Source organism: Podarcis gaigeae (genome assembly GCF_964106915.1).
Source record: "Podarcis gaigeae genome assembly, chromosome: 8".
NCBI classification, from domain to species: domain Eukaryota; kingdom Metazoa; phylum Chordata; class Lepidosauria; order Squamata; family Lacertidae; genus Podarcis; species Podarcis gaigeae.
In genome coordinates, this window is record NC_139684.1 from 25,508,956 (window position 1) to 25,522,040 (window position 13,085).

Sequence of the window (13,085 nt, forward strand, 5' to 3'; positions counted from 1 at the left end):
CCATCCTTTGCATCTTAAAGATCGACCTCTGTTGCCATAGAGACAAATGAGTGAGCCTTTTCACACTTCACCTGGCTGGATGCTGCTTCATCCTAGAAAGGCGCACAAATAAAAAGTAGTAAAATAGAATAAAAAGTCATAGAAACTAGTTAAAAAGAATAATTAAGATGCACCAGAACAGATTTTGAGGCAGCAATTAGAGCACAGCTTGCCCTAACAGCATAAGAGTCAGCTCCTAGCGGCCGAAGTCCCTTCACCCTCCGCACCCCCAATAAATGACAGTGGCCAGCATCTTCTGTGCCTTAGTTTCCAAAGGCCTGTCTGAATAGGAAGAAAAGAACAGGAAGGAAGAATAACAAGGAGGAATCCTGTCTAATCCTGCTAAGGAGGAAATTTCACGATGCAGGAGCAGTCACAGAAAAGCCTATCTCTCATGCCACCACCAGCTGTGCTTCTGCTGTTGATGGGAGCAAAATTCATTTGGAATTCTAGCCTTGCAGAACTTTCCACTGCCAGAGTCTCGGCATTTCCCTTCACCACCATTGTGGGCGCATCCAGTCCCTCTCTTTTCCTCTTGCAGGTGCTATACTTTTGGCCTTGGGCAGAATGCCTGTCGGAGGCTGGTGAATGGCCTGGCTGCCGTGTCCAAAGGAAGTGCGGAATTCCTGGTCGAGGGAGAGAGGTTGCAGCCAAAGGTACTGCTGTGGTTTTCCATCTCCTTTGCAAGAAAGGGTTGCAATGTGGGCTGCTCCTCTTCACTCTTCCAACCAGCCAGGCAGCTGAGTTACAGGATTATGAGAGGGGAAGCAAAGTTCTCTACCTCTCTCTCCCCCCAACCCCACATACTTTCCATATGAAATGCATTGTTCTATAAACTTTCTCTATCACATAACCCCCAAAATGTAACCCCTGGGGAAGATACTGATGGGGAAGATGCTGCAGCTCCTCCCACCTTTATCAGGCTCCAGAACAAGCTCCCAAGCATACCTAACTCATTGACCTTGTAAAAGCCATGTTTGCACAACCTGGTAAGAGCCCTTTAAGATAGCATAGCTAGTTTCTCCAAGGAGGAGAAGTCAAGTACAGTACAGGCTTTGCCAAGCTACCTAAGGCTTCAGATCAGGTGTCCCCAACTAAGGCCCGTGGGCTGGATAAGGCCTGAGGGACTCGTTTATCTGGCCTGTGGCGATCCCCGCTGCCGCCGCCCATTCTTACCAGTGCTGTGCTGCGCGGCTGCCCACTTCCGGGTCGGAGGAGCACTGGAAATAGCCTGTGCGCATGCGCAAGCGTTATTTGCACATGGGCAAGCATCATTTCTGGTGCACATCCGGGTTGGAGGAGGCCCATGCACATGCGCACAAGCTATTTCCGGTGCTCCTCCGACCCGGAAGTGCGCCGTAAATAGCATGTGCGCACACATATGGGCATGCGCTCCCTCGCCCTCCGGCTTGCCTTGCGATTGGCGCTGCAGACAGATTGGCGCTGGAGACACCGGCCTTTGATGCCCCCTGCTTCAGATGGTCTCAGCAATCTGCTGAGATGTTTATCCAACAGGGGCCGCTGAGAGCTGTCCAGGGTCCTGATGTCTGTTGAAGCTGCTTCTGCCTGACTTAGCCTGCTTGCCTGGGAAAACTATCTGATGGTTTCCAGTTCCCTGGCCCCAAGCTCTGACAGGCTATTGGGCTCCCCTTGAACCCAAGGAGGACTGTTGGGGAATGATGGGAAGTGTGCTGTGGCAATAGGTACCTCCTATCGTTCTGGTGATATTGTCCCTGCCCGTTCAATACACTTGCTGCTTCCACTCCGTCCTCTGCACGACTGTACAAGAATCACATGCAGAAGTAAAAGAAGACAGATCTAATTTAGAACACTCCCCCCAAAAGTTATATATATATATATATATATATATATGGGCCTACAGATGGAAATTTGTGAACCATGATTCAGAAAGTGGTGGTTGGAGGTGGGTTCTCAGACATGCACCAAAGTGTCTAAGCAACTTTAAATCCACTCCAAAGCAAATCAATTGCAAGAGTTTTTCCACTGTGGAAATGTGCATACATCTGCTCTCCTCGCCCGCGCTGTAAGTCTGGGGAAGGGGCAAAGTGTGCCCTGAAGACCAACCACTACTTCCAAGTCCATCTTCCCAAGTTAGGGACTAAAATCATCAGAATGATGGCCCCAGTGCACCCATTTTTGTGTGCCTGAGAGTTTTCACCTGGCTTTAGGAAGCCAGTGCAAACTTTGAAGTGCTTTGGAATCAGTTGTTTGCTATCATTAAAAAAATTTGATTGGAGTCAGCCAGCGCAGGTAAGATGGTCGATGAGCTCAGTTTAAGTTTGGTCACCCTACTGCAGAGGAGCATGAGCCAAAGACAAAACTAGCAATTAAGATCAGCACACTTTTTTAATAACATTTTTTAATTAGTTTTCCAATATACCCTCCAAAATAACCAAATTATAGCAATAACAAACTAGACAATTATCAAAGTGCCAATCAACTCCCAATTATTACATTCTAGTGAAAGTGGCTCCCCTCATGATGGTTTGGGTGCATTTCCAATCTTATATCAGTGTGTTCCATAATCCTAATTAATGTCAGTTACATTTCAGTAATAATAATAATCCCTTCGTTAACAGCTACATAATTATTTTCATTCATGATGTTACAGTATATAAATTTATAAAGCTTTAAGTGAGGAACTCAAACTATTACCTTTATTGTGCTCTGGGTGTGAAAACTCTTATGTCCATGGAGAATCCTTCTGTCCATGCAGTATATGATGTTGTCTCTTTCACTTCCCAGCTGTTGTTTTCTCCCATTGTGGCTTGGGGCGGAACTGAATCTCAAAGTTTCTCAGAGGTCTTATTTTTCCGTCCCTTGCTTCAGTGTCTCAGAACAGATGACAGTCTGCTAGAAACCATTTCGTCTCACTAGTAAAACATGTTGCAGATCTTTGCCATTTTCCTCTCAGCCTAGGAAAAGGTGTGCAGTTTTTGAATGCACTGCAGATTTAATACTCCTTTCCAACTCCCAGAATCTCTGCAACATTCTTATCACAGCCCCCAAATTCTTTTCCTTCCAGCAAGAGATTTATGGCCCAATTAAACTTTATCTTAAGATTACATTCTGTCAGTAGCACACAAAAATCTCAGTCTTTTTCCTTGTCTGTTGTTTTTAAACTGAAGTGAGGGGAATTATTCTGTCTTTCCAACAGACCTGCTTCATCTTCCCCTCCCCCTCCTTTCTTCATTTCAGATCACACGCAGTTTCCATTTTTGTTTGTTGTTATCAATATTACTCCAGTGTCCTAAGGTCAGCACACTTGGGAACAGCAGACAACTGCATGCAGCTGAGCCAGGCTTTCTCAAGAATTGTTTCATTTGCTGGCTCATACTTGGGATCATTGATCAAAGGTACCTTCAGGGTGCCAGAGCAGCCTTTGCCGACCTGGTGTCTCCAGATGTTTAGAACTACGGTTCCCATCAGCTCCAGGCAACAGTGCCCCCATGTAGAAGGTTCCAATTTTCACTTTGGGCATCTCCAGGTAACACTTGAAACCCTGGCAGGTAGACAGCACTGAGCTACGTGAAGCATAGGTCATAGTGCTTAAGGAAGCTTCCTGTATTTATTATGAGCATTGTAGCCTATTGGTAGACATCATCCTTTGCCTTCAGAAGGTCCCAGGTCCTTGGCATCTACAGGCAGAGGCTGGGGAAGGCCTGAAATCTCAGAGAGCCTCTGCTTTTCTGTGTAAACAATCCTGAGTTAGAGGAATCAATGGTCTGATTCAGTATGAGGCAGCTTTCTAAGCTCCGGTACAGTTTGCTGCATCTTTCAGTTCCTTTGTGTATTTTCCCCGACACACACACACACACACACACACACACACAAAACAACCCCCCCCCCCGATGTGCTTGTATCATGTATCAGGCAGCTTCTGATATTCCTAGCCTGGCCAAAGGTTTGTGTGCTTGGATTTGCATGTGTGTTTGATAAAGAGGCATCCATCCTCCACTCAGTGATGTAGCCCCTTGAGATGCTAGGGGGAATAACATCCCTAGAACAAAATAAAGGATATTGTGCATTGAACAAACAAAATTCTAACAAGAGGCAAAAATCCATAAGGCAGGGATTTGTCAGAGGCAGGGTCCAAAAAACAGAAACGATGCCTGAAAAATAGAAACAGGCAGAGCACATCTGAGGCCAGCCCTGTCCTTTGTCATTCTGTTTTCTGGGGGAAGGGCCATAACTCAGTGAGAATAGCCCCTGCTTTGCTTGTTGAACATCCCTCCATCATCTTCAGGTGACAGACCCTTGCCTGAAACCTTGGGAGCCACTGCCAGTCAGTGGTAGGCAGTACTGAGCTAGGTGGACAATAGCCATCAAATGTAGTAGCTGCACAGTCTCTGCAGTGTCTCCTTTCACCCCATCATCCCACTAGAAAAAGCATTCCCACCCTCCACCCCCCTGGATTTCATTACGATTCAAAATTCCTCCAAGATGCTCTGGTCTTTTAATGTGACAACACATCGCTAGTCTTGCAGTTGAGTCTAAAACATCTGATCATCTAATGATCTCTCCCCCCCCACCCCCCCGTCTCAGAAGGACTGCGGAGGCAGGTGGTTTGGCAGCTGGTGCTCTTTTTCCACTCCCTGACGCCCACACATTGAGTGGGCCCAGTTATGTCGGATGAAAAGCGCCCCCACGGACCAGTCACCGGAGAGATGCAATTTACCCTTTTGTGTGTAAGAGCAGGGAGATTGGCAAGGGAGTGCGTGTGTCTATGTGCAGGAAGAAAGAACCGTCTTGGTTGGAGAAAGGGGTTTGCTTTCAACGCATCAGAGACAATAGAAGCAGAGGAGACGTAACTTGCTCAAGAAGTGGAACCAGCCCTTCTGTTTTCTAGCCAGGGCCTGAACCTGGGTGTTCAGTAGCCGGAAATTGGGGGGTGGGGGGGAGCAATAAAACAGGGCTGCTTTTCTTTTGCCTCAGTGTGATGTCAAAGCAACTTGGTATGTCAGACTCCCCACACCGACAACTCTTTAAGTGTTAGACTGGCGTCAAAAGCCATTGTTTTCCTCACACCATGCCCTGGAATGACGCTCAGTCTGGGGCCTTGTGGAGGATGGTTGTCAGACTTGGAAGAAAAGGATAAAAGCTCTGCTTCTGCCAGAAGCCCCTAAAGGGTTTCTTCTCCCGCTGGAGAACTTAGGTGAACTGGTTCCCCTGTCTCCCAATTTCCATGCCCACAAATAGGGATGGACAAATCTGCTCTTCCAGGGGCTTTTCAGTTTCTCATTTCCCCCACTCTGAAATACTGTCCTCCACCTTTCTGAAGTGCTTTGTGATTGATTGACTTTTTAAAATTACACACCCTCCTGAAAATGCGCCAGCCATTTCGGTGCAAATGTCTCCTAATAAGCACTTTTTTCTTTGTACACAGTTTTGATATATACACCCCTTCCCTCCTCAAAGCAGTCCCTTAACATCATGCACATTGTTTGCATGTTGTTTTCAGGGATATTGGGATTTTTAAGCAATCTTGCCCTTAATAGGTGCACTTTTGCACACGTTATTGGGCAGGAAAACTGCAAAATTTGGAGAAGGGTGAATTTCAAAGGATAGGTGTGTTTCAGTTTGCCTGTTGGTTCAAGAAGTGCAGATTAGACTGTTTCTCATTCAAATGCAAGTAACATAAAAGTTCTCCTTCATCCCACCTCACAAACAGTGAAGATGTTTGAGAGGCTAGTTTGCATGTAATTTTAAGAGTGGCTATCACTGATATTTGAAAAGATCTATCTCGTTGTTGTTTTTTCCTGGCTTGATATGCATTTGGGCACTCTGACTGCTACAACGTCCTCTCACAAATGCAATTTCTCATATTATCCAAGCATCCCTCTTTACCAGGAATGCCCACTCCTTCCTGATTCCGGTCCAATAGCCATCACAGTATCATTATCAGGGCATTATCAAGACCAGGCATAGGTGAACTCGGCCCTCCAGATGTTTTGGGACTACAATTCCCATCATCCCTGACCACTGGTCCTGTTAGCTAGGAATGATGGGAGTTGTAGTCCCAAAACATCTGGAGGGCTGAATTTGCCTATGCCTGATCAAGACACTCTAACTCAGGACGCAAGGGAGTGCTAAGAGGAAGGCATGCTTGGCAAATCCACACCATGATCAACTCCTGCCCAGAAACCAATGTCCCCACTGTGGAAGGATGTGTGGATCCAGAATTGGTCTCCACAATCACTTACGGACTCACTGTTAAAACCGTGTTTATGGAAGACAATCTTACTCTGCTACGCGTGATCACCAAAGAAAAGAAGAAGATTATTATGATTATCAGAGCAAAAGGAGGGAAAGTGTATTTCTCCTTGAGTTCCTTGGAGACATTGGATGGATGTTGAGGTGCAACTCTGCTTGCTTAGAAGGCTCTGCATGGTGTTAAGACAGATATAGTGGGAGAGTCCAGATTCCTAAATTGTCTCTGTCCCTTTGATCTCTGTGCTGACCTGTCCTTTGAAGTCAAAGTGTCATTTAAGTTTCATCCTTTCCCCCCTTCACCTCCTCTCTCACTTTTTCTGGACTTGCAAGCGCCAAGGCCACGTCGCTTGTATCTTCCAAGAAAGAAGGGGCAATAGGAGCTTCTTTGTTTCGCCAACTAGTTAGTTAGCTAGCTAGGGCTATAGAACACTTTCCAAACAATAATGCACTTCCCTTAATAAACATAAGCTTCCTTAGCTTACACTTAGTCTGAGTGCCTTCCAATTAAAGGTGTGCTCCAAGCAAGGATACATTTTGCTAAAGGTAACCTCCTGCTGTTGCATATAAACACCAAATGCTGACAGGAGGAAAGGTCAGATAAAAATGCCATGAATATATAAATGTTCACAAAATGTTTGGAGCTCCCAACTCACAGTCCAGCAATGACACTTCTAATCAGGGTTGGTCCAGCTGGAAAAGAAGGTTTCAAGAGTCTGTGGACCACCGGCTCATCATCTTCCAGTCTGGATTGTATAAAATCTTGCCGGCTCACAAGTTTTGTACAACCTTTAATTTTTTTTACTTTTATTTTTTGCAGATCAGCCAAGTTTGGGGGGGGGGGGGGAGAGAAAGAGACAGAGCAAATGAGGGGATGGAATTTATGCGTCTTCAAAAGCTTGAGATTCTCCGCTCTGTATCCCTGAGATGAAAGCAAGCATTTATAGGGCCATTAATTTGGCCATTGGACTTCTTTGAAAAAAACAGTGTCAGCTGCTCTCGGGGGACACATAGAGCAGCCTCATCTAAAACAACACTTCCCTCTTTTGCTGTGTGATTTATAGCAGAAGGGTTCACTCTCTTTTGCCTCTGAAAGCAGCTCCTGAACCATGGACTGGTATGGAGAGGCAGAGGATTCTCAGGACTGCAGCACTGCAGACAACATTTTTTTAAAAAAGTAAGTGTAGTGTTTAGTGCACCATGTTCCTGGAGCCCTAATGCAAAGGAAGGAAGCAGCATAGGAATGAATCAAAATCAACAAAGCAGCTGTGGCACTTTCAATACATTTTAAAATACATTTATTGCATCATAAGCTTTCGGAAGGTTGGAATTAGGAGTGAGCAGATTCACCACCCCAACACACACACACACACACACACTGTTCATAGGTTTGCTCTGTCTTGTGTTTCACTCCTCCTGAACTCTGTTTAATTGGAGCCATACTCGGCGGTTTCACTCATATGTAAGGGTAGAAGAATCTGTCCATTTCAGCTTCTCAGCTTCTCATTCTTAAATTCAGTTTTCCACATTTCCACAGCAACATTTGCGATTCTTTGAAAATGAAAAAGTCATCAGCATTGCTGTGCAGATTTCTCCTGATAATTGCATTTGTATGTATTTTCTCCTCAAAATAACGTTTCCCCCCCTCCCAAGCAATTCCCCCATATGTAATGCATTTTCTATGTTATGTTCACCAACGTTATTGGACTTTGGTATGCAGTGTGTGGACTGTGAATTTGGCTTAGAGAGTGGACTTTACCTGTTGCAATCACACATAGGGATATGAGCCTTTGCTTAAGGATCACTTTGAGCCTTCGCTTAAAAATAAAACAAGATTCTAGTCCTCATGTTTCTAAGGGCTGGTTTAAACAGGAAATTTTATTATATTGAGTCAGACCATTGGTCCATCTAACTCAGTAACTGCATCGCTGACTGGCAGTGGCTCTCCAAAGTTTCAGACAGGTCTCTCTCAACCCTACCTAGAAATGTTGGGAATTGAACCTGGAAAATTTTGCATGCAAAGCATAAACACTCCCATGAGGTGTGTTATTTCCCACATTCTCCCATCTTTTATGCAGGGCAGCAGGCAGTGATTTGGTGTTTTAGGGCTTTCCAGTTCAATACCAGTACATCAATTATTCCTAGAAACAACCTAAGGACCCGTAAGCTCTTTATTCTGCCGACTTTCCATAGCAGTGAGCAGCCTTGCGTCCATATTTTGCTCTAACTAAAATTTCCAAACGGCCTTCAAAGGCAGCTCCAGGTACAACTCATAGCAGTAGTGCAGCCTGAATATGTGGGTAACTATGACCAGGGACGCGGGTGGCGCTGTGGGTTAAACCACAGAGCCTAGGGCTTGCCAATCAGAAGGTTGGCGATTCGAATCCCCGCGATGGGGTGAGCTCCTGCTGCTCGGTCCCTGCTCATGCCAACCTAGCAGTTCGAAAGCACGTCAAAGTGCAAGTAGATCAATAGGTACCGCTCTGGCGGGAAGGTAAACGGCGTTTCCGTGTGCTGCTCTGGTTTGCCAGAAGCGGCATAGTGATGCTGGCCACATGACCCGGAGGCTGTACGCCGGCTCCCTTGGCCAATAAAGCAAGAGGAGCGCCGCAACCCCAGAGTCGGCCACGACTGGACCTAATGGTCAGGGGTCCCTTTACCTTTACCTATGACCAAATCTCAGCACAAAGGTTTACCAGTACATGTGATTGGAATCTGATTTGACAGACTTGTTCTTGCTCTGGGTTCCCAGATGATAAAATCTCTGAAGAAGGCGATGGCTCCTGTCATTAGTGACGTCTCTGTGGACTGGGTCTTCCCTGAAACAGCCGAAGTATTAATCTCACCTGTCAGTGCCAGCTGCCTTTTCCCAGGGGACCGGTTGGTGGGCTACAGTATCGTCTGTGATACGTCCCTGTATGTTTCGAACCCCAGGCTGGTGAGTAACCCCCCACAGTAAACCTTCTGCTTAATATAATGCCATTAACGATGATCTGGCTCCATCCTGTTCTTCCCCCATTACAGAAACAAATGGGGTTGGCTTTTATAGCTCAACTCTCCATTAAAGGACACAGTGTCTCCTAAGTCCATTATCAGTCAGAGATGAATGGATGGAGGCAAGATCCAGTGAAAGCAAGGTAGCTCTTATTTTTCTGTTGCAGCAGAGTTCCCCTCCCCACCTTGCCAGGAGGCGAGGACCCAGAATGAAGGTATGTGAGAACTTTTAAAGACTTTAGAAATTGCTCAGCCCCTTAACCAAAGACCACCCAAAAGCATCATAGACACATCACAGAAAGAGGCGGTCTACAACAGAAATTTGAGTGTGGCTTTTCTCCTGTCTGTCAAGATAATGGTCACTGATTGCATTAACTGGCCAGTCTAGGCCATTCATTTGAGATGGTGAATACCTTAGTTTGTTTGTTTTTTTAATTGTTTATCTATCGATCTATTTATACTTTTCAAGTTTATACGTTTCACTAATTTTATACATTTCACTAATTTTACAGTCATTTTGACATTTCAAAACTTGACTTCCTTCCCCCACTTTCTGAGGTTTTAATATCTTCTGCATATCCAAGTTAACTTAATTTGCTCATTTACTCATCTTCTTTAAATATATACTCTTATAAAACTGCAGGTTGCTACAATAATCCTGCCAATGGTTTCATCTCTTTATAATTCATCTGTAAATATTCAGCAAACCATTTCCCTTTTTTTATTTAAAAAATTGTTACAGTGGTACCTCGGGTTAAGTACTTAATTCGTTCCGGAGGTCTGTTCTTAACCTGAAACTGTTCTTAACCTGAAGCACCACTTTAACTAATGGGGCCTCCTGCTGCCGCCGTGCCGCCGGAGCACAATTTCTCTTCTCATCCTGAAGCAAAGTTCTTAACCCGCGGTACTATTTCTGGGTTAGTGGAGTCTGTAGCCTGAAGAATATGTAACCCAAGATACCACTGTATCTTGATTTCTTATTCTTCTGGTAAATTTTGCCATTTCTCCACAAGTTTTTATATCCATTCTTCCTTTGCTGGGACTTCTGTTCTTTCCATTTGGGGGCAAGTAAACACCTTAGTTCTTGAATACAGGTCACAGCCCTACCCTGTTCAGCTGAGATTCCTGCATTGCAGGGGGTTGGACTAGATGACCCTTGGGGTCCCTTCCAACACTACAATTCTATGATTCCGTGTAGAAGGCATTATACAAACTCAATGCCGTGAGAATCGGGAGATCCACTCCCAGTTACAGCAGACAAGGCCGAACTCAATGAGGCCATTTTTCAGCCATATAAATAGGCATCTTTTATTGATGGTCACCCTCACCTGAGAAATCAGATCCGGGAGAAAAAAAGACAGTTTGCCGAGATGGCAAAAATGACTGCATCAATCAGGAGCTGCTCCAATCAAAAATTCTACACAGAATGGGAATGCATAGGTGAATACAGGAAGAAATATGGTGTTAAAGCAGAACTCTTAGTAGGCAATTGTTCAGCGTGTAAGGACAAAAGAAGTAATTATAATTTAACAGTTTTCATGTTATTCTATTTTGTTAAAGCAACTAGAAAAAAATATTATGATGGGAAGATCTCACACAGGTGAAGGGAAGCAGTGGGGAGGAGGGGAGGGTTAGGCAGAATTTGAGAAATAAAATAATAGGCTATAATAAAAGGATATAATAGATTCTTATAGAATAGTAATATATTGTAAACAGAATAGAAGTTCAAAAGGGGAAGTAAATCTATATTTAGTATTTTCATTATTGTAATAGTTGTTATTATTTCTTATCAGTAGAAGGCAATGTTAATTTAGGCTTCTTCATTTTGCTGTCTGTATAACTTTCTTAAGAGGGACGCAGGTGGCGCTGTGGGTTAAACCACAGAGCCTAGGACTTGCCGATCAGAAGGTCGGCGATTCGAATCCCCGTGACGGGGTGAGCTCCCGTTGCTCGGTCCCTGATCCTGCCAACCTAGCAGTTCGAAAGCACCTCAAAGTGCAAGTAGATAAATAGGTACCACTCTGGCGGGAAGGTAAACGGTGTTTCCGTGCCCTGCTCTGGTTCACCAGAAGCGGCTTAGTCATGCTGGCCACATGACTCGGAAGCTGTACGCCGGCTCCCTCGGCCAATAAAGCGAGATGAGCACCGCAACCCCAGAGTCATCTGCGACTGGACCTAATGGTCAGGGGTCCGTTTACCTTTGCCTTTATAACTTTCTTAAGTCAAGAAGAAGAAGAAGAAAAGGGGGGAAAGACAGCAAGTGGAGAAGGGCTGTAGCTTATCATTAGAGCCAGTGTGGTGTAGTGGTTAAGAGCAGTAGTCTCGTAATCTGGGGAACCAGGTTCGAGTCTCCACTCCTCCACATGCAGCTGCTGGGTGACCTTGGGCCAGTCACACTTCCTTGAAGTCTCTCAGCCCCACTCACCTCACAGAGTGTTTGTTGTGGGGGAGGAAGGGAAAGGAGAATGTTAGCCGCTTTGAGACTCCTTAAAGGGAGTGAAAGGCGGGATATCAAATCCAATCTCTTCTTCTTCTTCTTCTTCTTCTTCTAGAGCACCTGCTTTGCATGCAGAAGGTCCCATGTTTAATTCCAGGTAGGACTGGGAGAGAAGCCTGTCTGAAACCCTGGACGGCTGCTGCCAGTCAGTGTAGACAGCAACAAGACAGATGGACCAAATGGTGTGGGGCAGTATCAGCTAGCTTTGCAGCTGGAGCTAAACGATCCTTTTGAACCAGTTTCCTTCCTCTCTCCTCTAGGATCCCACAGCTAATTCTCCCCTGGTCTCCTCGCTGGCCCAAATAGGACTAATTTAGCCAGCTAGCCTTGGCAATCATCTATTGTTTATTGGATGGATTCCCCCCCCCCAATTGATTTTTTAATTCTGAATTTATTGTTATTCACGTTTTATACTGTGTGTGTGTGTGTGTGTGTGTGTGTGTGTGTATTTAACATATCATTTTCAACAGTAATTAAACATACTTTTACATCTTATTCGAATTTTTGACTTCCATCAATCTTGTCTGAAAATTTTCCAATCTAATCTCTCAGTATGCATTTCTTATCTTCCCTGTTACATTTCAAACTCATAACCAATATCTCTATCTTTTTCTACTTTGTAACACTTCATATATTTCTCCTCACAAAACTTCTTGTAGTCCTACTAGCGTACTTTGTTGATTACAGCTGCTCTTCAAATAATTCATATACTTCTTCCAATCTTCTGTAAATCTCTGGTCCCACAGGTTTCGAATGCTTCCTGTCATTTTGTCCAATTCTGTATTTTATGCTGTTTTTTGTTACATCAAATGTTTTAAATTTGTTGTTAGCCACCCTGAGCCTGGTTTTCTGAACCGGGAAGGGCGGGGTATAAATCAAAATTTATTATTATTATTAGGACAAGAGGCGACGCTACAGCATGCTGCATTCCCAAGAGTCTGGCAGCTCCGTTTTCTTCCACTCACAAGAAGAAGGAGGTGGCTCGGATGTCTGGGGCTGCCTCAAGGATTCAGAAACCGGGTTGCCTTCAGAGAGGACCCCTGAACTCCTGGGGGTTGGAGGAGACCTGGGAAGTGAATCGGAAGTGGACTCTGGTCAGTTTCCTCTCCTTCAGATCTTTGGATGTGGTTCATACATGTAAAAGGGGAAAAGAAGATTTTCTCCTTTACTGTTCCTAAACTTTCCTCCTTTCCCAGATGTTTTGCTCCGTTTTCCATGTTTCCAGATCAAGTTTGGCAGTGTGGCGGCGACCTCATGAAAATTCATTAACGTCCTTGTGCAAGTTTATTTTCATATACGCATGCTTTTGTGCAATTTTGCCTAA

General features: G+C 44.8%; 1 protein-coding gene across 5 annotated transcripts in view; it reads left to right on the top strand.

Moving 5' to 3' along the window:
• Positions 1-13,085, top strand: part of VWA5B1 (von Willebrand factor A domain containing 5B1) — a 67,155-nt gene that overhangs the window by 35,579 nt on the left and 18,491 nt on the right. For all 5 annotated transcript variants that reach the window (XM_083752454.1, XM_083752457.1, XM_083752455.1 and 2 more), the window contains 3 exons: positions 581-695; positions 9,023-9,208; positions 12,660-12,855. In XM_083752454.1, the coding sequence (XP_083608580.1) occupies positions 581-695; positions 9,023-9,208; positions 12,660-12,855 (497 nt within the window). The remainder of the gene's footprint in view (positions 1-580; positions 696-9,022; positions 9,209-12,659; positions 12,856-13,085) is intronic.